The sequence below is a fragment of the Acomys minous genome (assembly GCF_964271855.1).
Source record: "Acomys minous genome assembly, chromosome: 13".
NCBI classification, from domain to species: Eukaryota; Metazoa; Chordata; class Mammalia; order Rodentia; family Muridae; genus Acomys; species Acomys minous.
This window is the reverse complement of record NC_140495.1, coordinates 61,877,031-61,901,816: the sequence shown is the minus strand read 5'-3', so window position 1 is coordinate 61,901,816 and position 24,786 is coordinate 61,877,031. Positions and strand designations below refer to the sequence as shown.

Sequence of the window (24,786 nt, the reverse complement as noted above, 5' to 3'; positions counted from 1 at the left end):
CATGCCTGGTTTAGAATCTTTAAAAATCTTATTAGTATGTGGAAGGGAGAAAGCACTGTGAAATGTTTTTTGTGTGTTTGTTTATTTTGAGAAATGGTCTCTACATAGCCCTGGTTATCCTGGAACTCACTATGTAGACTAGGCTGGCCTCCAATTTAGAGATGCTCCTGCTTCTGCCTTCTGAGTGTTAGGATTAAAAGTGTGAACCACCATGCCTGGCTCTCAAATGATCTTTAGAGTCCAGTGATACATGAAGTATCAACAGTCATTGATTATCATTGCCCTGTATTACGTACTGTGTATAATTGTGTACTAGAGTTTTCTGTGACTGTCAGTGTAACAGGTTTGTTGATACTACCTACATTACAGCATCAGTGCAGCTGCACGACAACGTGATGTGCATCTTTCATAGTTTGCCTTACAGGGTCCTTCTCAAGTGTGCACTGTTGCCCAGCACATTATTCTGTGGCGCAGCATGTCCATCTGTGTCTAACTTTGTCAGTGCCTGTCACTTTGTGTATATTTAAAATGTCCCAAAACTACCTTTCAAAAGAGGCATAGCAATCCAAGCTTGATTCCAATGAAAGTTCAAGGTCGCTATGTGCTGCAGAGTGAATTCAAGGCCAACTTGGGCGAGTTAGCATGATCTTATCTCAGACATGGTCACCTGAGCTCTGTGACCGATACTTTTAGTCCCAGGAGGTCAAATGGGAAATCTCTTTGAGCTCAAGGCCTGCCTATCCTAGCTCTTAGGCCAGCAGGGCTACATAGTAAGACTTTGTCTTTTTTTTTTTTTTTTAAGTCAAAAGAAAGCTGAGGGTTCCTGAGCGATGGCTCAGAGCTTGAAAGCACTTGGTGCCCTTTCAGAGGACTGGCTTTTGGTTCACACCACCCCTGCTCCAGCTCCAGGGATCTGATCCTTCTGGCTGACAAGGCCATGCAAACACATGGGCTCTACATGCACACAGAAAAATTAATAAGTGAATTTTGTTTGTTTTTTGTTTTTCGAGACAGGGTGTCTCTGTGTAGCCTTGGCTGTTCCTGGACTCATAGACCAGACTGGCCTTGAACTCACAGAGATCCACCTGCCTCTGCCTCCCAAGTGCTAGGATTAAAGGCATGTGCCACCACACCCAGCCAATAAGTGAATATTTTAAAATTGGGAAATCTAAGCTGGGCACAGTGGTGCACGCCTGTAATCCCAGAGACAGGTGGATCTCTGAGGTCAAGGCCAGCCTGTTGTATAAAGGCTACACAGAGAAACCCTGTCTGAAAAACAAACAAATGGAGCATCTAGAGGTAAAGCTCCATATTATAGAGAGTTTTTCCTGGGTTTGGTCCCAGTATTCCATAAATGCAAGGGTAGGAAATTGTCTGTTGACTCTGCAATGAAGTAATTAGTATGACTAGGAGGTGGGTCCTGCCTCTTATAAAACAGTCATTCTGATGGGGAACTGTTTTTTATTTTGTTCCTCTTGGAAGCTGTAGTAACGATTGCCAGGTCTGTGTCTATGCATAGAGGCAGGAAACTGAAAGATGGGTCATACTACTCTGGGTCATGCTCATGGCACACAGTGTCACTGACAGTTCCTTCAGCGCGTACCACTGATGGTTAGAAAGCTGGGGATGTTGTGCATCAACTCAGTCTAAAAGATGGAATTTTACTTTTGCGTCTGCTATTGTGATTGTCCTGCAGTCCTGAGATTTGGTGTCACTAGGCCACGGGAATTGTTTGCAATGTAGTTAACACTTAAGTCTGTGTCTTTTTTGGTTTTTCGAGACAGGGTTTCTCTGTGTAGCCTTGGCTGTCCTTGACTCACTTGTAGACCAGGCTGGCCTCGAACTCACAAAGATCCATTTGCCTCTGCCTCCCAAGTGCTGAGATTAAAGGCGTGCACCACCACGCCTGGCAAGTCTGTGTCTTTCTCTGGGAAATCCTCAATGGTTGTTTGTTTGATTGTTTTTTCTTTCCCTCTGCTGGATGTAGTTTTGGTGGGGGAATCTATTTGAAAGACTAGCCAGATATTTACATAACATCCTTATTTCTTTCAGAACGCACAATACTTTACACACACCGGAAATGCTAACCAAACTGACAGAGCCTTTTACCAAGGCTCTGGATATACTTGAATCTGAAAAAACATCGATATTAGGTAAGAAAGTCTGACCTCCCTGTCAGGTTTGTCCCACGCTCCTAAGGCCACCTGGCAGGAAGTGGGTTTGTGGAGCCCCTGGAGGTGCTGGGAGAGCATCCATCCATGTCCATGTTAACTGTTAAGTCTTCACGGCAGCAGCCTTTCCCTGCTAACCCCTCCTTCAGTTTAGCATCCAGGTAACAGTAGCTGGTAGAGCTACGTCTCTTGTTTGTTTGTTTGTTTGTTTGTTTTTCTCTGATAGATTCACTCATTTTTGTCTTTTACAAAGATAGAAATGATAACATAGTCTTAATTATGGTGCCTGCTGTGAAGGAAAGAGGCAGGTCCCTAGTAGAGTCTATTTCGAGGCCTAACCTGTTTGTCTGGGAGGTTACTTCTTGGAGGACCAGTGAAAACTAACTGTCAGATGCAGGAGAGATGCTAGGCTGGGGATACAGCTCAGCTAGTGTGTGCCTGGCCCTGGGAGGAGGGGAAAGGTGTAACCTTCATGATGGTGTTGGTACTCCACCTACTAGAGCAATGGCCAACTGCTGTGTGTCATAGTAGACATCCTCACAGGCGCAGACACACGTGCCTTTGAGAATGGCATGTCCCCAACCCAGTTTTTGTTTGTAGGATTACCTCAGCCTCTCTTGGAACTCAATGAGTACCCTGCCAATAAAACTATTTTGGAACGAATGCAGCATTTCTTCAGCATCCTCTATGAAAACTGGTAAAGCCCCAGCACTGCTGCTCCGCACTCCCTCTTAGAGTTTCCATGTTGTAGGGATGGGAACACAGACTTTTGAGTGTGCATACCACACTCAGAGCTGTCTCCTCATTTAACCAAGCACTGGGCGCCCTTGGGCAGGTCTGACAGTATTGGGATTACTTAACACCAGTGCCTTTGCCTTACAGTTACCATATCCTCGGGAAATCAGGCCCTTCCATGCAGCAAGACTTCTATACTGTGGAGGACCTTGCTACACAGCTCCTTGGCTCAGCTTTTGTCAACTTGAACAATATTCCTGACTTTCGTCTCAAATCTATGCTTCATATCCTTGCAATGGCGCTAAGTAACCCAGAAGGTCAGGAGAGTAGAGATAGGAGTGAGAAGGAGGGAAGCCTGACTGCAAGGAACCGGTAGGACTGTGTACCTGGTGCATCACCGTCCTCTTAAAGACAAAACACCAAACAGATACAGAAGGAGGAAGGCAGCTTGGGATGTGGGGCAGGGCACCTTACAACCTGAGGTTTTCTCTGAGGATAAATTATTGTCTTTCTACTTCTTAAAAATATAAATTTTTAAATTTATTTCCTTTTTTATATTTTGCTTAGCCCTTCCACTTTGGTTGGCTTGGTATTTGTAGTCCAAGCTAACACTAAATGTACCATTCTCCTGCCTTGGCTCCTAAATGCTAGAATCTTCCATGTGCCACCAGCTGGATTTTGTTTTGATTTATTTATTTGGCGTTTTTGAGACAGGTTCTCTCCGTGGTCTTGGCTGGCCTCTGCTTCCTGAGTCCTGGGTGCTGCCATGCCTGGGTTTATTTCTGGTTTTCTTTTGAGTGGCAATCCCACTGTTTCCCAGGCTGACCTGGAACTCCTAGGCTCAGGCGACTCTCCTGCCTCAGCCTCCTGGGTAGCTGTGACCACAGATGGATGCTGGTACAGCCAGCTGGGTGCTCTCTCTTGAAAGGAACACTCAAGATTTCGTTGTCTTCCAGACCCTTTCACATGACAGTGTCTTTAACTCTTCTGCTCTTGAGCAACCCAGGCCCATGATGGACAGCTAAATAGAGAAGACAGCTAAGCTGAAGACACGAGGGAACTGAGCGTATGTGTAGTGTAGGACTCCAGGACAAGGGCAGGGCGGGGAGTGTCGTTCTAGTAACACAGGATGTTCTTAGCATCCTGGTGCAGTAGGTTGCCCACTAGTGCAGCCTTTGGCTGCAAAGTGAAGGGTCTGCTTATGTGCTAACACTTCTTAACCTACAGTAGCACGTGTCTTTGTGAAGCCCCTCGTGCTCTTCTGCCCCCCAGAACACTTTGAAACCCTGGTATCCCCCATCCTTGGACCTCTCTTCACCTACCTCCACATGGTAAGTGGGTTGGGGGCGTGAGGGGGGGACCAAAGAGTGCTCTTAAACACATGGTCCAGGCTGGGGAGATGGCTCAATGACATAAGCTTAGGTCCCAGAACACACATGAAAGCTAGATGTGTGCCACACATCTGTGACCTCAGTGCTGGGGAGGTAGAGAGATAGGTGCAGCCCTCCCTGGCAGACTGGTAATTTAAAAGCTCCAGGTTCAAGGAGATTTGGACTCAGAAAATACGATGAAGAGTGAGAGAGTAAGCCACCTGATGTCAGCCTTGGATTTATAGTGGGTTCTAGACCAGCCTTGCCTACAGAGTAAAAGCCTCTTACAAAGAGAAAGAAAGAAAATTAGTAGTAGGTCTCGGACTCCATGCTCTGCAGCCTCTCCCCATCCTAGCACTGTGTTGTTTCTGCAGAGGCTTTCTCAGAAGTGGAATGTCATCACCCAGAGGAGCACGCTGTGGTAAGGAATGCCACTCCTTGGCGGGTGAGCCTGCCGCCAGCTTTGGGTAGGGAAAGGAAGAGGGGGCAGGTAGGGTATTGACTATACTAGGGCCAGAGTAGCCATGGTTTGTCATCTTTCCCAGCTTAGGTGGGAGGTGGTTTAGACAGGCTGTTAAGAGTGGCCTGATGTTGAGATTAAGCCTTCCTGTGGGAACCTTCCCCTTACCTACTCTCGACTTTGATTCTGAGCCCTCCATTCCAACCAAGCAGAGTCACAAGAGATAATGTCCTTCAGTGGCCTGCCGTCCATCCCTGATAGATCTCAGAGCACAGGCCTAGGCAGGATCCGAGAGGAGTGGCCTTAGGCTGGCGAGGTTACCACATTGCCTGTCCTTGTGTCCTTTACTGTCCCGTGGAACTTGCTCTCTGGTGTTTGACAGTGGAGAAGATGAGGTTGTGGAGGACAACCTTGAGTCTCAAGAAATGTTGGAGGAGCAACTGGTGAGGATGTTAACCCGCGAAGTCATGGACCTAATCAGTAAGTGGCTTGTGGGGACCAGGGCTGGGACGTTTTCCAGGGAAGCTGCTCACTCGCCATCCCAGAGGCTAGGCTGAGGATTTGGGCTGAGCAGAAGTCATTACCCAGAAAGAAGCTAATGTTCCTTCAGTCATTCAGATGGCTCCTGAATTGTGAACTAAACTGTGCCAAATAAAAAAGGGATCCAAGGGCTGGAGAGATGGCTGTTCTTCCAGGGGTCCTGAGTTTAATTCCCAGCACCCAACCATCTATAGTGAGGTCTGGTGTCCTCTTCTGGTATGCAGGCACACATGCAAGCAGAACACTGTATACATAATAAATAAATGTTTTAAAAAGAAAGGGATCCAAAATAGAAGTTTAATTTAATAACTTTCTAGCTTGATCAAGATTGAAAAAATTTTAATTTTTGGACATGGACATCAATTTCCATGCTCAGAAATGTTGATGAATTTATTGTCAATCCAAGGTAGTTAGGGATGTGTCATTCCCCTTCCTTGGTCATTGATTCTCAGAGGAGTCTGTAATGTGCCCCCTGGCTAACTGACTGGAGGAGGAACACACACAGTCTGTGCCTTCTGCCGGTGAAGCTGGTTTTTCTTACTTGAACAGTATCTGCTCACCAGCCTTCATCTGGCCAGACAACAGAGGAGAAGTGACTGTCGTTGGGTGGGTAGATACCTGGCAACTGTTCTCTTCTAGTGGCTTGCTGTTTATCAAAGAAGACGGCAGACCACAGTGCCGCTCCCGCTGCTGCGAATGGAGATGGTGAGTGAGTCCTGGCTCAGACCCTGGAGAAAGAGACAACATAGTTGTAGCTGCAATCTTGTGCTGGCCTCCTTGCTGTTTCCTCCATCCAAAGTGGTTTCCTTCCTGCAGCAGACATGACCCAACCTCGTGCTCACTCTGTCTCTGCTCAGAGTTCTCTCCTCCCAGTGGTCTTCATGTCCAGCCTTCCAGACATCACAGACCCAAGTACTGCAGAGTCTTTTCTGCTTTAGTCATGTATTTATTGCCCGTGTTCCTCACTGTGTAGGCTGTCATCAGGGAAGAGTCTGTGCTGTCCCTTTATACTCTAGTAACTGAGTCCATGTCTGTTAGCATCAACATAGGAAATATCCTAGTGTCTGCAGCCAGCTGCACCCAGAAGCTGCTGTAGTGCTCCTGCGTGTCGTCCACAGCTAGGCGGTTATGCCCGAGCAAGCGTCTGTAGTCTTTGTGCATGAGGCTCTGTGGCACTGCTCTGCACCAGCTAGCCGGGACGGTCAGGTCAGCTGTTCCTCTTTGATGAGAAAGGATGGAGCTTAATGTTCTGCATTGCTTACAGACGAAGAGATGATGGCCACCGAAGCAACCCCTTCATCTGTGGCAGAGCTCACAGACCTGGGCAGATGCCTGATGAACCATGAGGTAGGCGTGGGGGACAGCGGTACCCTTCTCCTTGTCCAGCTGCCACTTTCCTTTCTCTAGGCAGATGCTCTAAGTTCATGAGTGCCTTGCTGCAGATTTCTGGTATTTGGCCTTTGTAGACCTGAGCTATTGTCTGTCCACATACAGCTATTTCTCCCCCCCAGTTCCCTCCCTTTTTTTAAGAGACAGGGTCTCACCCCAGCTGGCTGGAACTCACTGTGTAGCCCAGGCTGGCTGCTGGGACTAAAGCCTGACTTGGTGTATAATGTAATTGGAGGTAAAGTATTTATTTCCCATTGTTATCTTTCTTCCTTCCCTGTTCAGGATGTCTGCACAGCGCTGTTAATTACAGTGTTTAATTCTCTGACCTGGAAGGACACTCTGTCTTGCCAGCGGGCAACATCACAACTTTGCTGGCCTCTCCTAAAACAGGTATGCTTACTCACTATCTTTTGGGATGGGTCTGGTTTTGTGGGGCGTGGGAGATGGACTTAGGGCTACAAACGTGCTGGGCAAGCACCAAGCTACAGCCCTAACTCTCTTTTTCCTTTTTATTTTGAGACAAGGGTATGACTAGGTCTCCCAGGCTAGCCTTGAACTCGCCACTTTTTACTCCAGACAGGCCTTGAAGCCTTGCTAATCTGCCTCATTCTTCTGAGTAGCTGAGATTACAGACCTACACCATAGGCCTAGGTCCTATTAGTTACTTTCGTATTGCTGTGACCAAATTTACCTAATAGAGTCTGACTGAAGGAGGGTTTATATTGACTCAGTCTCAAAGGACTTCATTCAGCTCATGGTGGGTAAAGCATGGCCAAGAGCATGTTGTGATAGCTACTCAGATTTCCGCAGACAGGCAACAGAGAGCACAGGTCCAAACCATGGGCGATTATAACTGTTAAAAGCCTGGCCTAGTGACTTACTTCTTGCCAGTCAGGCCCCAACTTGTAAAGGCTCCACAGCCTTCAGCAAAGCACGTGTTGAGAACTTGACAGAGGCTCTTTAGATTCAGCCACTACTACGCCTCTCCTTGCCTCGCTGAAAGGTTGTCAGGCTAGTGCGGGGAGGCAGTTGGAAGGACTGGGAGGCGGGTCCTCTAGAGGCTTCTGTGGCTCCTGAGCACAGCTGTCTTCCCAGGTGATGTCTGGGACCCTGCTCGCAGATGCTGTCATATGGCTTTTCACCAGTGTGCTGAGAGGTTTGCAGGTGCATGGGCAGCACGATGCGTGCATGGCTTCCCTGATCCACCTGGCCTTCCAGATCTACGAGGCACTGGTAAGTGCAGAGCACGTCAGGGCAGGATGGCTGGCCGCCTAGCTGCTTCACTTCACCTTGCTCCCAGGATCTTGAGCTGTGGCCTAACCCTGGGCATATGCCACACTATTTGTGCTTCCCTGGGATGTGGGTGTGGTGTGGAATGGGGAAGGTGACAGGACAGATCTCCATCCGGTGAGTTTACCTCATTTACCCAGCGCCCCAGGTACCTAGAGATGAGAGCAGTAATGGAGCAGATCCCTGAAATACACAAGGAGTCGCTGGACCAATTTGACTCCAAGCTTTTAAAGCCTGCCCTTCAAAAACCAGCTGATAAACGACGGAAGGACCACTTCAAACGCCTCATCGCTGGCTGCATTGGGGTAAGCCTTGCACCCACACGCTTGCCTCTCGTATTAGAATGTGGGTAACTCAGAACCAACTGTCAGTGATGTGGGAGAGGGTGTGGGGGGGGTGTGGCGGGGTCCCCTGACAGCCTGGACCCAGCATCAGTTCTCTCTTGTTTCCTACAGAAACCTTTGGGAGAGCAGTTCCGAAAAGAAGTTCACATTAAGAACCTTCCCTCAATTTTCAAAAAAACCAAGCCAGTGCTGGAGCCAGAAGTGCTGGACAGTGAGGGGGGTGGACTGGCCACCATCTTTGAACCCTGAATCAAGTTTTTGGGCATCCTTCTTTGGCCTTCTTTGTCATCTCTTCTTCCCCCTTGTAGCTAATCTCTAGGCCCTTTTCACACTGCCACCTCACTTCCACCATGTCAGCCTGGAGAAGCTCAGATCCAGGCCTAGCTGGAGACGAGTGGGTCCTGTGCAGGACCTAAGTCATCCTCCTAAAGTAACAAGGCGTTGGGGTTTACACCATTCCAGAGAGGTGGCCCAGGGAGTTGGTATTCAACTTGCAATTTCAGCTTTTCCAAGAAAAGCTAGAGCACAATGGCCTTTCCCCAAAGCAGCTACACTAGTACAGACAGGAAGGGCCAGGGTGCTGTGCCCAACACCTCTGGCCAATCTGTAAGGGCTCAGCCACTGTTTTGGAGTACAGGGGTCCCACTTGAGCCCCTGCTGCTGGGCTGACAGGGACCCTTCTCCACTCCCAGGGGCATGTCTGGCTTAGGTGCTACATGCTGAACCAGGTCTTGCCAGTTTTCTCATCTTTATCTTAAGCAAGAATCTGGCCACTTGGTGGGATCCATGATACAGGCTATTGCTAAAGTCTGCAGACAGTATCCAAGGGCGAGAGCTGGGCAGAGTTCAGTCTAACGCTGTGTTCCTTAAAATGGACCTCTTCCCCTTCTGTGATTGACCCCCAATGGTTTCCCCAGCCTCAGGCCTACTCATGACACCAATTGTACAAAAGTAATCCAGGCCAACTAGGTTGTTATCTGACAAGCTAGCAAAGCCACCAATCCTCCTGGGACTAGCTGAGTCCAGGTGCCTTTGAAAATCTCATGGTCTTTTAAGTTTCTGAAGACTCTTCTCAAGGGTCATTTCTAAAAGATTTTTAAAAAGACAAAAGAAAAAAAGTTTTCCAGTCACAGCCTACACTTTTGACTCTAGAGGTCCCTGGAAGGGACAAACAAAGCAAAATGGGTGTGAGGGCTAGCCCTGCCTGTTATGATGGCAGACTTGGCCTGTGTGTCTGTGTGCCGACAGGCCCAGCTTTAAATGGTGCAGGCCTCAGGCACACAGTGAAGTTGGGAAGTAAAAGCTAAGAAACAGCGACTAGAACGTGAGGTCACCATCCACAGCTGCACAAGGCGTCCCTCTTCTGCGTGGTGCTTGGGGTCTACAAATTGTGAAGGTTATCTCAGTGTCTCCCTCCAAACCTGATAGCTGCCTACTCCTGACTGGTTAGGCCTATGGAGGATGTAGATGTATTTATTATGTTGTAATATTTTTAACATCCTATGACTTCATGCTAGAAATTTTCTATTGTTTATAGAACCTTTTGTAGAAATGCTAACTCTAAAGTACACCTGCATGTTAGTAAAAATCTGTTTTATACAGAAGGGCCCTATTTTCCTTTCTCAAACCTCCAAGCATCCTATTTGGGGATAAATGGTAAGGCCTGTTGATGGGCCAGACAAGCTAGTAGGCAGTCAGCTCTCTATCCCTACCACCAAAGCCTGGATCAGGCAGTGGCTGAAGCTACACAGACAGCCCTTTTCACTGGAAGCTCAGGGGGCCAGCGATGATGCTGTCTTCCCCACACCCACAGAGAACCCCTGCCAACTGCCCTGAGGCTCGGCTCCATATTTTTAGACAAAAAAGATTGGAAAAAATGTTTTGTTAGGATAGCCATTTATTTACAAGGGCCTTACAAAGGCATAAGTCTTAGTCTGTGACACATTTAATAAAATGTATTGAGTGAACATATAAGACTGGAATTGGACGTCTAGTCACACTGGGCACAGCAGTGCAGCGGGGAGGTGCTCACACTCCAGCAGCAGCCAGGCCATCCCAGGAATGCTGTGGCGGCTTCAGTCCATCTGCACTGCGTCTAGCTCGTCCAGGAACCGCCGGCACTTCCCCATCAGTGTTTTGATGGCTTCACTGACCAGCACATCTGGTGGCAAAACTCCAGTGGACTCCACAGAAACTAGAGGCCAAAGAAATACTTCAGTTCTTTCAGGAGTTACCTTTTATTTCAGGTTAGTTCTAAATCCCATCCAAAGAGTAAGTGCCACCACCATCACTCACAGATATAATGGTCCCGGACTCGGGCAAGGCGCACAGCCTTCTTCAGCTTCTCGTTGCGGAAGATTTCTCTGCTGAAGGTATCCAGCCGAGGATTGGCAACTCTGGCCACCTTTTTACCTAAGGAAAACAATGTCACACCTTGTCCATTAGGAGAAGAGCATTTATTTTCTGCCACCTTCAAAGAAAATTCACTTGTGTCTTAATATCACAACAGCATACCAGATCCCATACCTTCTATTTCCTGCACCTCAATTACACCAGGTGAGAAGCACTGGCACAGCTCCTCAGCTGCCTCCCCTTCCACAGGCTCAAGCAGGGTGATGTCTGGCAGGAGCCTGTAGCTGGCTGTTGCCACTGGTGAGAACTTGGCATGATCTTTACCTATGACAACAAACACATTGGCTTTCTGTTTCTGCTCAGCCCCACTGAGCTCCTTGGTTTCACTGACTACAATCAGACTTGCCCCACTCAGGGCACACTCACTAGGTTCTCACCAATGCCCTTGACGCAGTGCATGATCAAATCGATCTCCTGGCCAGGCCGGAGCTGAGCGATGAGGATGTCATCATGCACCGGACGAATTGTGCCCTCCGGAAAGACATCAGCCTGATTTCCCAGGGGGACCCATACCATATGCCTGGTATAAACTGGAGAGAAATAGGTCAGAAATCCCAGACCCTACAGTTTGTACCCTTCAGTTTCAGGCCCTTTTCTCTACCATTGCTTACCTTTGTGGTTCACATAGAGTTCATTGGGGTCAGAGGAGTCCTTAGCCGCATGGGGGTTCCTGGTACATCTGACCTGTAGCCGAAACTGCAGTGTGTCTATCTCTGTCCCTTCTTCTTCTCCTGCACAAGTGAAGAAGCAGGAGACGGTTTGACTAGGCTAGGCTGCCCTTGAACTCGTAAGAACTGCTTGCCCTTGCCAGTGCTAGGAGTAAAGATGCATGCCGCCATGGCTGGCCCTAGCTCTAACTGATAGTAAGGGCTGGCAAGAAGGCTCAGAGTAAAGGTACTCACTTGCTCAAACCTGGAGACCTGAATTCAGTCCCTAGGAACCATGTCAAGGTAGAAGGAGAGGCCCTATTCTAAAGTTGTCCTCTGCCCTGCACACCAAGTTTAAAGAATTAAAATATAGGTGAGTGCTGGCACTATGCTATAAGCTTATCTATAGTGACAAACTTCAAGCAAAGGCAAGTATTCTCCCAGATGAAAGCCAATGTTCAGGACGCTGACCGCCTAGACTGAGGTCATGGCAGTAGACCTGGACTCTGAGCCACAACACATTTCAGGACAGTTCTTACACTTTACTCAATTTCATCATCTCAGCTTCTTACCTTGGTTCCGATATTCAAAAAGACGAGGATCAGCAAGAATGGGGATGAGCCCCAGGCGGTGAGCAAGGATCTCATCCTGGACAATGGACGTGTTGTTATACACCAGAACCTTCTCCACAGCCATTGTTGGCACCTGCCCAAGGAAGCAGCGTCAGCCTGCTGCAAGCCAACTGTCCTCACCCATCTCCCTCCACGGGGAAATATGAGGAGCAGCTCTTTTATTTCGTCCTTCGGAGTTTTGAGTAGCCCAGACTGGCCACAAAACTGTTCATATGAGCAATTACAGGTGTGAATGACTTTGGGGAGCATTTCTACAAATGAGGTGACAGTATACTTTCCCCACTCCAGCCCCATTACCATGTCCTCTAATACCTCAGCCAACAGGATTCTCCGGAAAGCATTCGCAATGGCAGCATCAATTCCCACCATGTCGAACTCCAGTGTGTTTTCATCCATATGTACCACGTCCACACGGAAATTCTAGGACAATAGAAGAACCTGCTGGGAAGCTGGTCTCCCTGTAACCACGTCTCCCTCTGTGATCACTCCCCCTGGCACTATCCGGCACTGTATTTCTACCCTCATCCAAAGCCGCCTCTGCCCAGATGATCGACTTTTTTTTTCTCTAGCCCCAATCTTTGAGTTTTTAGTTTGGTTTTTGTTCAGGTTGTTTGAGTCAGGGTTTCTCTGTGTAGCCCTGGCTGTCCTGGAACTCACTCTGTACCCCAGGCTGGCCTGGACCTGCCTCTGCCTCTGCCTCCTTTCGGTGTGTACCGCCATGCCTGACTTCTTGGTTTTGTCTTACAAGCAATGTGGCTCCAGATAAACCGCACACAGAAGCTACTGTATGAAAAAGCCGAACTCCTCACACTACTTAGGCCAACTGGTTATTGCATTTCTATTTTCCCGTGTCCCTTCCCCTTCCATCCCCCCACCCCCATCCCAGTCACGGTTTCTCTTTGTAACAGGGCCCTGGATCTCTGTCTGCCCCTCAAGCACTGGGATTAAAGGCATGTGCCACCACGCCTTTAATGTTTCCTTTTTCCAACTCTCTTCCCTTGGTTTATGAACAACATTTCCCCCTCTCATCTGATATTCCTTCTAGATTCTCTCTTCAACCCACCCGGTAAATGTTACTTTCTCCCAGGTTCTAATCTGGAGATGACCTCAATCACACTCCTCATATAAGCATCTATTCAGAAACTCCCGAAACGTGGCCTCACCTCACACATCCATTTGACCTGTAGCTTCAGACAGGAGTTTGACTGTATCATCACTCTTGCTCTGCTGTTTTACCAAATGACACAACCAGCCATCAATACAGTTCCTCAGCGGGGCTGAAGAGATGGCTCAGCAGCTAAGAACACTTAATGCTCTTGCAGAGGAACTGGATTTGGTTCCCAGCACCCACTGGGACCTAACACCCTCCTCTGACATCCAGGGTCACCACGCACACTCCTGGTTGGTGTGCACAAAATACTCATGCAGGCAAACACATATACCAAGAAAAAAAAGATTTAGGCTCAAGCCACAAAAGGTCCTTTCTCACACACACCGCCCTCACCAAAGCAACGACACATACCTGCTAACTTCTCACTCCTTTTGCTACGTAGTTGAAAACTTAATTCACACGGCACTTCCTTCACTAACCCTTAACTTTGGCACAGCAATTGGCTGGATTAAGCGCATCTGTGGATTCCTCTACCCCACCTTCATCGCTACTTTATTATACCGGAATAATGTGTTCACGCGCTCCATTACCCGATCCAGAATGAACAGCTAGGAACAGGAGCCGCGTCTGATGGTCCGTCCATGGGGCGCCTACCACATGGCTCAGTATACGTTTCATGAAAACAGCGACCCCCAAAACAAACTGATGAGGTCGGGTCCCTCAAGCCGTCTGGACACCTCCAGAGCCACCTACCTTCTCGAAGCGGTCCTGGTCCCAGGCATCATCATAACCAGAGTAGTTACCGGGAAAGTCAGTGGTATGAACCTAGAGCAAACAGAGGAAATCTGTCCACGAAAGGGCAGTGAAGCCGAGCCCCACACCAGGCCTCCTCCACCCTGTCCCGCCCCCATTCCTCCCGAGCTCCGATCAGCGCTTACATTGCGAACCCCGAACTCTCCTAGAACCACGCGAGTCCGCATTTCCTCCACTGCCTGGGCGGCCGCCATCTTGCACCACTCGCCGTGAGAGACGCCTCCAACCCCGTGCGTGCGTACTAGCGGCCTGCCTCCGTCTCCGCGGCAACGCTCCGTCTCCCGTACTCTTAACTGTCGCGAGATCTTGTCCCGCCTCTGTCCACGTATTTCACTTCCGGACGTCAATTGGGGCCAAACATCCGGGTTTCTCATTTTTTGCGTTCCGGCTGATACTACCTCGCCCTCTCTCCCCTCTGGACGTTTACCTCCCTTGGGCCCAGGTCTCACACTATTCCCACGCGCGCGAGCATCAGCGACGGGAAGCCTCGAGGGACATGGCGACTCCGGCGGCGCCGGCCAGCGGCGTCCGAAATGGTGCTGGCCCAGAGTGGGGAGGCTTCGAAGAAAACATCCAGGTATTGAGAGCTCCTGCTGCCAGCTGCCTCTGGGCTGGCAGCTGCCCCGTGTGTGGTTACTATTGTCGCGCGCGGCCTGGAAGTCGGCTCCATTGCAACACCTGTCTGGCCTCTTTGAGTCTTCCACGCGAACGTCTGTAGAGCTTGTGCTGACATGAAAGGGCCAGGCTAAGGCAGGGGCTTTGCGGACGGGTCGGAAAGTCTGTCTGGGTCAGAGGATATGATTCATTGGCACTCCCTAAAAATAGGTTTGTTCGGGAGTTGGGAAAGGCAGGTGAGCTCTTTTGCAGCTCTTTGGAGCTTTGGGGCGGGGGGGGGGGGGAGTAAGAAAATAAGTTAAAGAAATAATAGGTTTCCTGCACGTCAAAAGTGTGGCTACCAAGCCGGGCGTGGTGGCGCACGCCTTTAATCCCAGCACTCGGGAGGCAGAGGCGGGCGGATTGCTGTGAGTTCAAGGCCAGCCTGGTCTACAAAGTGAGTCCAGGACGGCCAAGGCTACACAGAGAGACCCTGTCTCGAAAAACCAAAAAAAAAAAAAAAAAGTGTGGCTACCTAGAGTTGTGCCAGCATTGAAAGAAAAGAGAATGGCACAGTGGGTAGCCGTTCCAAGCCATGCCCTCATCCGTGGAAGAGCAAAGCCTCAAGCCGTGAGGTGAGCAGGGAACCGAAGGATGCTACAGAAGGGCTGCCCCTCACTGTAGGAGCCACTGTCTTCACAGGGCGGAGGCTCCGCTGTGATTGACATGGAGAATATGGACGACACCTCCGGCTCCAGCTTCGAGGATATGGGCGAGCTGCACCAGCGCCTGCGCGAGGAAGAGGTAGATGCCGACGCTGCTGCCGCCGAAGAGGAGGATGGAGAGTTCCTCGGCATGAAAGGCTTTAAGGGGCAGCTGAGCCGGCAGGTGGCTGATCAGGTAAAGCGGAGGAAAAAGCGGCCCTGCGTGTGTCCCAGGGCGATGGAGGTTTTCCAGCTAGAAGCACGCAGCAGGGGCTAGGTGACAGGCTAGAGCCAAGAGTTTCATAATAACCCATCTCCCTTCAGATGTGGCAGGCAGGGAAGAGACAAGCTTCCCGGGCCTTCAGCTTGTATGCCAACATCGACATCCTGAGACCCTACTTTGATGTGGAGCCTGCCCAGGTCCGAAGCAGGTGAGGCGCCTTCTCGGAAACGTTTGTCCTCACATCTAGTCCCTCATCCAGTCAGAATCTGAGCCCTGAGCTCTACTGGGCTCCCCCACTTTTAACTCCATCCCCCTGGTCACTGAACCTGCTGCAGAATGCATGGGGAAACGCACGCTGAGTGTGCCCTCCATCACGTGCGCGCCACCTTCCCTCCACAGCTAGCTCAGACAGCCCCTGCTTTGGTTCTCACCCGGGACTCGGAGTCGACTCTGCGTTCCTCTTTGAGGTGGCTCGTGAAACTGTGGTTTATTCTTATTCTTGGGCCAGTCTCCCCAGAGGACCAACGGCTCCTCAAAAGCAAGCTCTGCAGCATTTACCCACCACTCTCCTCCCTGGCACCTGGGATATCAGAGCATAGTCATTAACTGGCTTCTCAAGAACGGGATTTCATCTTGGCTTGGTACTTTGTTCATCCTTTAGCCAGTGCTGCTACAAAACCCAGGGCCACTGAGCAAGGATACAGCGAGTTTTCTTTCTGTGTGTTGTACCATCCTGATGCTACCTGACTCACCACTAGTGAAGAGAACGGGGAGCCTTGGCACTGGGTGCAATTACAGTGCGGTACTCCTGTGTGGCTATGGGACACACAGGAGGGACACTTGAACCCAGAAAGACTTTGGGGTACAAAAGGGAAGACATCCACGAGGAAATAATAGTTTAAAAAAAAAATCCAAGAAATAGTGCCAAAAACCCAAGATGCATAGCAAAGGAAGAAATGATCTTTTTTAAATTCTGTGTGGAACCCCCCTCCCTGCCCCCTATCCCCCGACAGGGTCTCTCTGTGTAGCCTTGACTGTCTTGGATTCACTTTGTAGACCAGGCTGGCCTCGAACTCACAGAGATCTGCCTACCTCTGACTCTGACTCCCGAGTGCTGGGATTACAAGCATGCGCCACTGCACCCAGCCCTGTGTAGAATTTTAATCCCACTTCAAGTTTATCTTTCAAGAAAAGTGCTCACTGCTTGGAGGAACAGTAACCAGGAAGAGCTCTGCTTCCCCCCATGGCTGGCTGTTCCCAGCGCCGCTCATTTTGAGCACCCTCCACTGATGTGTGCCTGTCTGCTGTAGGCAAAGGGCCAAATCCAGTGTCTCTAAATTTTCCAAGTAGCTGCTACCCAACTGACCTGAGCTTCAGGGGGTTGTCCTTCCTTAAAGTGATTTTGTCATTCCCTGTCTTTATTCCTCCCCCCCCCCCACCCCACTGTCCAGTATGTGCTCTGGGCCAGCCCTATTCCTGGTGCTAGAGACAGGAGTAAGACTCTGCCCCTGCCCTCCAGAGCCACAGCACAGGGATGCTCCTGCTCTCATCTCTCCTCTCCTCTCCCAGGCTCTTGGAGTCCATGATCCCTATCAAGATGGTCAACTTCCCCCAGGTGAACAGGGAAAGGCATGGCTGCAGGGGAGAGGGCGGGCCGGCGGGCCAAGCCTGGGCAGGTGTGAAGAAAAGCAGTCTAAACATGCTCATGTATTGCCAGAAAGTGGCCGGTGAGCTCTACGGACCTCTCATGCTGGTCTTCACCCTGGTTGCCATCCTCCTGCATGGGATGAAGACTTCTGATACCATTATCGTAAGCAGGACGCAGGCCTTGGGGAAGACGGGTGGCGGATGTAGGTTGAAAACTACCTGAGGATCCCGTGGCCCCGGGTGAGACTGAGACCAAAGGTGTCGCAGCCCTAAGCAGAGCCTTCGCCCCCACAGCGGGAGGGCACCCTGATGGGCACAGCCATTGGCACCTGCTTCGGATACTGGCTGGGTGTCTCGTCCTTCATCTATTTCCTTGCCTACCTGTGCAACGCGCAGATCACCATGCTGCAGATGCTGGCACTGCTGGTGAGGAGCTGAGCCCGGGAGTGGGCAGGAGGGAGCCTGAGATCAGGAAGGTCTCCGTTGGCTGCGCTCCGGGGATCTGTGGGCCTGGGGTGGGAGGAGCCGACCAGAAGACCCCACTGAGGAGCCAAGGGCCAGCCCAGCCCGAATGATCATTCCGCCTTCTCTCCTCAGGGCTATGGCCTCTTCGGGCACTGTATTGTCCTGTTCATCACCTATAACATTCACCTCCATGCCCTCTTCTACCTCTTCTGGCTGTTGGTGGGCGGGCTGTCTACCCTGCGCATGGTAAGCTGAGCAGGGTTTGCTGTGCAGCCCACAAAGGGCTCTAGAAGGATCCACTGACAGTTCTGCCTGGGCTTGGAGTATCTTCCCCATCGCTCACTTTGAGCTGTATACCTGTGGCCCTAGGTGGCGGTGTTGGTGTCACGGACTGTGGGCCCCACGCAGCGGCTGCTCCTCTGTGGCACACTGGCCACCCTGCACATGCTCTTCCTGCTGTATCTGCACTTTGCCTACCACAAGGTGGTAGAGGGTGAGTGGCAGGCGGCCTGTGCGGGAGGTGGGCTGCCTGACAGACCTGGAGGCTTGCCAGCCAGTTCTCACTCACTCTCCATCCTTCCTCCTTTAGGGATCCTGGACACCCTGGAGGGCCCCAATATCCCACCCATGCAGAGAGTCCCCAGGGACATCCCCGCTGTGCTCCCTGCTGTCAGGCTTCCTGTCACTGTGGTCAATGCCACTGCCAAGGCAATAGCAGTGACCCTGCAGTCACACTGACCCTTCCTGAACTCCTCGGCCTGCCCTGACTCCCTCCCCCAGCTCTGGAGCAGAGGAAGATTAAAGGACAGTACTGAGGACTTGTGTCTCTCTAATGAGGTCTGCTACAACCACTGAGCTGTGGCCGCCTAAACACCTCCTCGGCACGGGGCGTGGCTTCTAAAGGGCACAAGGCCAGGAACTCCTGGCCAGGACTGCGAGCCTCTGCAGCCAAGTGCAGAATATGGGTCAGCTCTTCTGAGGCCCCACACCACCTACCCCCTTTTTTCTCTCCCTTCCCCTCCTGTCTTGCTAAATATAGACTTGGTAATTAAAATATTGATTGAAGTCTGGAACCACAGCTCCTGTTCCAGCCGTTCTCCTGTCACCCACTTCAGCAGTGGTGATGCTCTGCGCCCTCCTCGCCCAGGCAGGATGAAGGAAGGACAGGCAGCCCACACAGAGAGCAGAGCTGATCATAGAAACTGCCCCTGAGGGCTGGAGATGCTTGACCGGCAGCAGGCAGAACGCAAGCGTGAGACCCACACCCCATGTGTGTGTACCAGGCGGGATCCAGGCTGCCGGCCTATTGAGAAGGCAGTGCAGCAGTTGCAAAATCTCCACTTGTACCATTACAAAGACCTTTTGCACCTGGGTGGCTGTGGGGCAATGTCTTCATAGAGCTCACACTTGAAGCCAAACATGGTTTTTCTGAGGCTTTAGTTTTCTAAACGTTTTCCAAGTGTTAAGCACCACCATCCTTTAACCTCCGTTGAAGAAGTAAACTCTTCAATGGAGTGTATGCATTCCTTTTAATCCCCCCAGGCCTTTCATCTCAGCACTCAGGAGACAGAGACAGGTGGAGCTCATTGACTTCAACCTGGTCTTCGAAATGAGTTGCAGACCAGTCAGGGCCACACAGTGAGGAGACACTGTGAGATGGCTCAGAGGTTAAGAGCCCTTTCTGCTCTTCCAAAGGACCTGAGTTCAATTCCCAGCAACCACATGGTGGCTCACAACCATCTATAATGAGATCTGGTATCCTCTTCTGATGATCAGGTGTATATGGAGGCAGAACATTGTATGTAAGAAATAAATTTTAAAAATATATATTTTTTTAAAAAAGTAAATTCTGATTGCTGAAGAGCTGGCTCAGTGGTCAAAAGCAGACACTGCTCTTCAAGGGGATGAGTTCAGTTCCCAGCCTGCATGTTGGATGGCTCACAATTGCTAGAAATTCCTATTTCAAGAGCTCCAACGATCTCTGAGGGCACCAGGATTCACTGCATAGACATGTGCAGAAACATAATTAAAAATAAAGTCCAATGTCTGGAGAGATGGCTCAGTGATTTGAGTGTACTGCTCTTGTAAAGGGCCAGAATTCAGCAGCTCAGTTCCCAGCATCCACGTTGGGTGGCTCAGATTTTTCCTGCAACTCTAGCACCCTCTTCTGGCTTTTGCAGGCACCTGCAAACCTGTAGTATATTCAAACTCAAAAAATAAAATTTAAGTAAGTTCAAATAGTTAACAGAATAGAAGTTAGTAGTAGTGCTTTTGACTTTTTGGAGGGTGGGTTGGATGGGCAGGATACGGTCTGCCTTTCCTGGAACTCACCATGGAGACCAGAGATCCACCTGCCTCTGCCTCCCAAGTGCTGAGATTAAAGGCTTGAGCCATTGTGTCTGGCTCACTTTTGTTTGTTTGTCTAGACAGTTTATCTGTGTAGCCCTGACTATAGACCAGGCTAGCCTGCAACTCAGAGATGCACCTGCATCTGCCTCTGCTGGGATTAAAGGCTCTGAATGACTATTCCGATGGGAAAGAATGGCACTTATTCTTGTTGCACAAATAAAGCCTCTTTTGGAATCATGGGGATAAAATTGGGCTCCACTGTGGTGCAGCTGCTTTACACAGCACCCTGCCCCCCCACCCCCTTCCGACTCCCATGGCTCGGGGTTGATCTGACATTCTTCGATTTTGGCAACCCATTTCTCCAGTAGGTTATAACGTCTTCAAGGATAGTTCACCTGCCCTACCCTAGGGATCCTGTCGGGAGCAGCCTTATTGACCGGGAAGTCCCCGAGGAACGGAATCCCCACGCATGCTACGCCTCGCGTCACTGGGACATGGGGGCGGGGCGCAACCGGATTAAAGAGCCTAGGGATTCCAAGGAGGATTAATTGTCCAGGGTCTTGGCGAACGCGCCGAGTCTTGGGATTTAGACCTTAAGAAGGGAGACGCACCGGAGAATAAGTAGAAGAGGCCGAAATGGCACCAAAGATTTTTCAACGTGACTTGCCTCCACCCTCCCTAAATCCCTCTACCTTTTTTCCACGCTGTCAGGCCCTTGGATCCTAGTTCTTCTCCCTAAAACACGCAAGGCGCGCCGGCCGCGTGGTCCATACGGGGCGGTGGGTGGGGCGAGAGCCAGTGACGCAACCGTTGCCATAGGAACTCGCCGCCTGCACCGGTTCAGCAGCTGAAGCTGAGCTGCATCCCGCCCCGGCTGTCTCCCGGAGCCGTGCTGCCCGGGACCGGGGCCGGCAGAGCGGGCGCGGCCTCCAAAGCCGCGAGGGAGAGGACCGGCGCGGGGCGGCTGCAGCTCTGTCCCCGGGCTGCCCCCCTCCTCCGCCTCCGCGCCGTTCCTCCTCGCGCCTCCGCACCGCCTGCCCGCGCCTGCTTTCGCCCCCGCCGCGGCCCGGGCGCGCTACGGCGCCGCCACAGCCGCCGTTGCCTCCGCCGCAGCCGCAGCCTCTGCCGCCTCCCCTCTGGCCGCGACCCCAATAGAGACAGCGTCCTCTGTCTCCGCCCCGCCCCCGCCTGCAGCCCGGCCAACTTCTGCCCAGGCCGGGACACTGGCGCCAGCCCCCCGAGGCCCAGCCGTGGGGACCATGCTGCCCAGCTCCATCCAGATTTCGGGGGAGCCGTTGTCAGGCGCCGAGGTGCGGGACATCTGCCGCGGCCTGCGCGACAACGCGGTGCGCCTGCTCTCGCTGCGCGGCTGTCGCCTGTGCGACCGTGACTTCGGCCGCATCTGCCGGGCCCTAGCTGGAGCCACGTCCCTGGCGCAGCTCAACCTTAACCTGGGTGTCGTGTCCAGCCCCAGCCGCATCAAGCAGTTGGCAGAAGCGCTACGGACCAACCGATCCATCCAGTCCCTCTTGTGAGTTTGTCCCCTCGCAAGGGGTTCCCGGCCACTGCACCTCTCTACACACCCACTACCACTTCTAGTATCTCCACATTACCTTTCCAGTGCCTGTTTCCCCACCGTCCTACCTTTGCAACCTCTAATGCATACCTCATCTTCTGGGTCCACCACACCCTCCCAGAAACATGCATCTTTTCTAGACTTTGCTCCACATGCAGACGGGCAGGAGAGCTGGGATACTTCATCCTTCCTGGTAGGGAATGCCCTTCCTCCCCACCCCACCCCACCTCACTCCCACTTATTTCATTGTGAAGCCCCCTCATTTCTAAGGAAAGGTCACCTCCCATGGAGACTATAGCTCGGCCCTTCCAGCCCTACCCATTGAAAGATCCCAGAGCACCGTGAGCGTGTGTGCCGGCTCTCCAGTCCACTGTCCACACACACCGCCCCGCCCCCCCCCCCCCCGCGTGCACAATTCTTATTATCAGTTCCTGCCCCAGAAAAGAAACCACAGTCCCTTACCATTGTATCCCTTCAAATCTAGAATTTCCATTCTTCCTTCCCATTCTGGTCTCCGGGAGGGGCATCTTTCCCAGAGATGAGGCTGGTGATGATACATAATTAATTTCATCTCAACCTTCAGCCTACATGGGAGCCCACTGACAGATGCGGGACTGGCCTTGCTGAACCCAGCCCTGGCTCTCCACCCTGCCCTTGTGGCTCTTGACCTAGGGGACTGCATGTTGGGTGATGAAGCCATCAACCTCATCTGTGGCCTCCTCCCTCCAGACGGGGCCAAGTCTGGTGAGCAGGGCCCTACTGAATGCATGGGCTAGTGTGACTGATGAAAGCTAAGTGCAGAGAAGGGGGTGTGGCCCGGTGCCGACAGCTGGGAGGGTGCAGTAAGAGTGCCTTTTTACCCATCTCAGGAAGGGTCAAGCCTAGAAACTGAGCAAAGTGGAAACAGTGATCCAGGCAGGGGAGGCGTGAGTAGGTCCCTAACTGCTGTAGACTGCTGTGGTTGGGGGGCAAGGTGGCTCCCAGCCACCAGGGTTACCCCATACACACAGGCTAGAAAAGGGCTTGACTCTACCCATCCTAGAGTCTCACTGTGCTGCTGCCTAGGTCTGAAGGAGCTAACACTGAGCGCCAATCCTGGCATCACCCCTAAGGGCTGGAGCCGCCTCGCCATTGCTGTGGCCCACAGCTCCCAAGTCCGCGTCCTCAACCTGGACTACAACCCTCTGGGTGAGTTTAAGATCTTTCCCCTCAATTCTCACTGCTCCTGCCCTATCCAAAAACTCCCATCACCAGCTGCCATAGTAACTCAAGGGAGGGAGGATGACAAAGAACCCCCAAGGGTCCCAGTAAGGGAGCCATCCTGCATGGAGTACCAGATGACCAACAGGTCGGTTAAAGCCTCAGTCGGAACCCCTAGATCTGAGGTGCTTCATCGGGCTCACAGTGCTCCCCTTCCTGGCCACTCACCTGTCTCCTGGCCAGGCTTCGGGGTCCTGAGCAAGAACAAGGATTAACAGACTTGTTATCCCAGATGGCTGAGCATGTGTGCTGTCCCCCAGGTGACCATGTTGCAGGGATGCTGGCTGTAGCTGTGGCCTCAAGCCGTACCCTAGAAGTCCTAGACTTGGAGGGCACAGGGCTTACCAACCAGTCAGCTCAGGTGAGAAGCCATCATGGTTTGGAGACAAGCTAAGGGGCAGGGTGAGTTTATCATTGTGTCTGGGGACATACCCAAGGCTGGCCTGTTGGATTCAAGGGCTGCCTAAATTGTGTTCACCTAAATTTTTTTATAACTTTATAATTTTATGTGAGTCAATGTTCTGCCTGGCTGTCTGTGGTGCCCGTGGAGACGAGAAGGTGGTGTCAGCTCCCCTGGAACGGGAGTTACATGAGGATCAGCCATTTGGGGCATTGGGACTTGAACCCTGGCCCTGACTAGGGAAGAGTAGCCATTGCTCTTAAGCACTGAGCATCTCTCCTGTGACCACTCTTTCCTGTGCACGCCTCTCCTTTCTCCAGACCCTGCTGGACATGGTAGAAAATTACCCAACAGCTTTGCGGAGCCTGGTGTTGGCTGAGAACAGCATTAGCCCAGAGCTGCAGCAGCAGATCTGTGACCTCCTCTCCGAGGGGGAGGAGGAGGAAGAGGTGGCAGGAGAGGCTGTCGACACACAGGAATGGGGGAGAGGGCGGGAGCCCGCTGCCCACCAGCGGGGTGGCAGCTCCTGGATGTGCCCCAGTGGTAAGAACCTGGACAGTGGGTGGGTTAGAGCTGGAAGACTTGGGAAGAGGGGGTGGTGGTGGGAAACTAGACCACGTCTGTCACCTCTTTGTGATGCCCACTAAGGAATGAATGGCGACCTGAAAGTCCTTCTGCTCTTCCACAGATCCCAGCTCTCAGATGGTGCTCATGACATCAGGACTAGGTGACAGTCTGTTGGCTGAGACCGAGATGTGACTCTCCACTTGTGCATCATTAAGTTTGTCTGTGTCCCAACTACCTTCCTCCACATGGCAGGGAGAGGCCCTGGCTGGGGCTCTGGCAGCTCCTGGTGGTGGAGGGAGGCTCTGAAGCTGTCACTGGGCAACGGCCTGGGGGGAGGGGGACTTGAACCCAGGGTATTGACTTTCAACTTGTTGGCAGCTCTGGCTGCAACCCGCTGGCTCGGAACAGATTTTATAAACTTCACAATCTGACTTGCAGCTGTAGTCACTGGGGGGATGACCAATGGGAGGGCCTGACAGTACTACCAATCAGCATTAGGGGTTCTAGCACCCTACAGCTCAGATTCCAAAAGGTCAGCCTATGTCTAGGAGCTGGGAATCCAGAAACTTGAAGATACTTAGAGCGAAGAGCTGGGCTGAACAGGACCCTCTTTTAAGGGAGGCCCCGTAGTTATGTACCTGAGCACCCTCTCTCCATGCTTGGGCTAAGGGAAGCCATGCAGAATGGGGTAAAGAAGAGTCTCTGGCAAAGACTAGGAAAAGTTGGGCTAGGAATACTTAAAAGGCAGGAGAGGTGCTCAGCAGTTAACCCAGAACTCCAGCCCCGGGGCTACCCGGACTAAAGTGCATGCACATACACAACCAACCACTAGTAAGTGTTAGCTAGGCATGACATCGAACACCTGTAACGCAGCACTCTGGAGGCAAAGGCAGATGATCTGGTGGTTCCAGAGCAGGTCAGTGCTACATGAGATGCCATCTCAAAAATAAAAACAAGAATGGGGGGCTGGAGGATGGCTCTCAGCACTCCACCCTTCCAGAGGTCCCGAGTTCAATTCCCAGCAACCACATGGTGGCTCACAACCACCTATAATATGATCTGATGCCCTCTTCTGGCCTGCAGGCAG

The 24,786-nt window shown here is 51.5% G+C and overlaps 4 protein-coding genes across 8 annotated transcripts in view; 3 read left to right on the top strand and 1 right to left on the bottom strand.

Moving 5' to 3' along the window:
- The window catches only part of XPO5 (exportin 5), a 40,501-nt gene extending 30,598 nt beyond the window's left edge, over positions 1 to 9,903 (top strand). For both annotated transcript variants that reach the window (XM_084755150.1, XM_084755149.1), the window contains exons 21-32: positions 2,053 to 2,153; positions 2,772 to 2,868; positions 3,054 to 3,190; positions 4,140 to 4,237; positions 4,651 to 4,697; positions 5,119 to 5,216; positions 5,916 to 5,981; positions 6,541 to 6,623; positions 6,948 to 7,055; positions 7,761 to 7,898; positions 8,096 to 8,260; positions 8,411 to 9,903. In XM_084755150.1, the coding sequence (XP_084611276.1) occupies positions 2,053 to 2,153; positions 2,772 to 2,868; positions 3,054 to 3,190; positions 4,140 to 4,237; positions 4,651 to 4,697; positions 5,119 to 5,216; positions 5,916 to 5,981; positions 6,541 to 6,623; positions 6,948 to 7,055; positions 7,761 to 7,898; positions 8,096 to 8,260; positions 8,411 to 8,548 (1,276 nt within the window). In that variant the 3' untranslated portion in view covers positions 8,549 to 9,903. The remainder of the gene's footprint in view (positions 1 to 2,052; positions 2,154 to 2,771; positions 2,869 to 3,053; positions 3,191 to 4,139; positions 4,238 to 4,650; positions 4,698 to 5,118; positions 5,217 to 5,915; positions 5,982 to 6,540; positions 6,624 to 6,947; positions 7,056 to 7,760; positions 7,899 to 8,095; positions 8,261 to 8,410) is intronic.
- A 275-nt stretch (positions 9,904 to 10,178) lies between these two features.
- On the bottom strand, positions 10,179 to 14,288 carry POLR1C (RNA polymerase I and III subunit C; the record flags this gene model as incomplete). Its single annotated transcript, XM_084755167.1, has 9 exons — positions 10,179 to 10,493; positions 10,595 to 10,711; positions 10,826 to 10,975; positions 11,089 to 11,241; positions 11,323 to 11,442; positions 11,931 to 12,063; positions 12,303 to 12,410; positions 13,855 to 13,926; positions 14,040 to 14,288. The coding sequence occupies 9 exons, from the start codon at positions 14,286 to 14,288 to the stop codon at positions 10,375 to 10,377; spliced, it is 1,221 nt and encodes a 406-aa protein (XP_084611293.1). The 3' UTR covers positions 10,179 to 10,374.
- On the top strand, positions 14,267 to 18,625 carry YIPF3 (Yip1 domain family member 3). 4 transcript variants are annotated; one of them, XM_084755169.1, is made up of 9 exons: positions 14,267 to 14,491; positions 15,211 to 15,408; positions 15,537 to 15,643; positions 17,005 to 17,050; positions 17,153 to 17,245; positions 17,377 to 17,508; positions 17,680 to 17,793; positions 17,862 to 18,040; positions 18,137 to 18,625. In XM_084755169.1, exons 1-9 carry the CDS (start codon positions 14,411 to 14,413, stop codon positions 18,312 to 18,314), a joined length of 1,128 nt encoding a protein of 375 aa, XP_084611295.1. In that variant the 5' UTR covers positions 14,267 to 14,410; the 3' UTR covers positions 18,315 to 18,625. The 4 variants fall into 4 exon arrangements, with proteins under 4 accessions (XP_084611295.1, XP_084611296.1, XP_084611297.1 ...); XM_084755170.1 differs by having other exon boundaries at positions 14,268 to 14,491; positions 17,917 to 18,040; positions 18,181 to 18,625; XM_084755168.1 differs by having other exon boundaries at positions 14,270 to 14,491; positions 17,917 to 18,040.
- Positions 18,626 to 20,936: 2,311 nt separating this feature from the next.
- On the top strand, positions 20,937 to 24,130 carry LRRC73 (leucine rich repeat containing 73). The gene is made up of 6 exons (XM_084755172.1): positions 20,937 to 21,427; positions 22,056 to 22,216; positions 22,538 to 22,660; positions 22,993 to 23,093; positions 23,453 to 23,675; positions 23,821 to 24,130. Exons 1-6 carry the CDS (start codon positions 21,156 to 21,158, stop codon positions 23,889 to 23,891), a joined length of 951 nt encoding a protein of 316 aa, XP_084611298.1. The 5' UTR covers positions 20,937 to 21,155; the 3' UTR covers positions 23,892 to 24,130.
- Positions 24,131 to 24,786: the final 656 nt, after the last annotated feature.

Bases quoted from the DNA above. Each gene is read 5' to 3' on its own strand.
- YIPF3 (XM_084755169.1), top strand. From the start codon at position 14,411: ATGGCGACTCCGGCGGCGCCGGCCAGCGGCGTCCGAAATGGTGCTGGC. The intron at 15,644-17,004 runs GTGAGGCGCCTT...CTCCTCTCCCAG, and splicing joins CCTGCCCAGGTCCGAAGCAG to GCTCTTGGAGTCCATGATCC. The intron at 17,509-17,679 runs GTGAGGAGCTGA...TTCTCTCCTCAG, and splicing joins TGCAGATGCTGGCACTGCTG to GGCTATGGCCTCTTCGGGCA.
- LRRC73 (XM_084755172.1), top strand. From the start codon at position 21,156: ATGCTGCCCAGCTCCATCCAGATTTCGGGGGAGCCGTTGTCAGGCGCC. The intron at 22,217-22,537 runs GTGAGCAGGGCC...GCTGCTGCCTAG, and splicing joins TCCAGACGGGGCCAAGTCTG to GTCTGAAGGAGCTAACACTG. The intron at 23,676-23,820 runs GTAAGAACCTGG...GCTCTTCCACAG, and splicing joins CTCCTGGATGTGCCCCAGTG to ATCCCAGCTCTCAGATGGTG.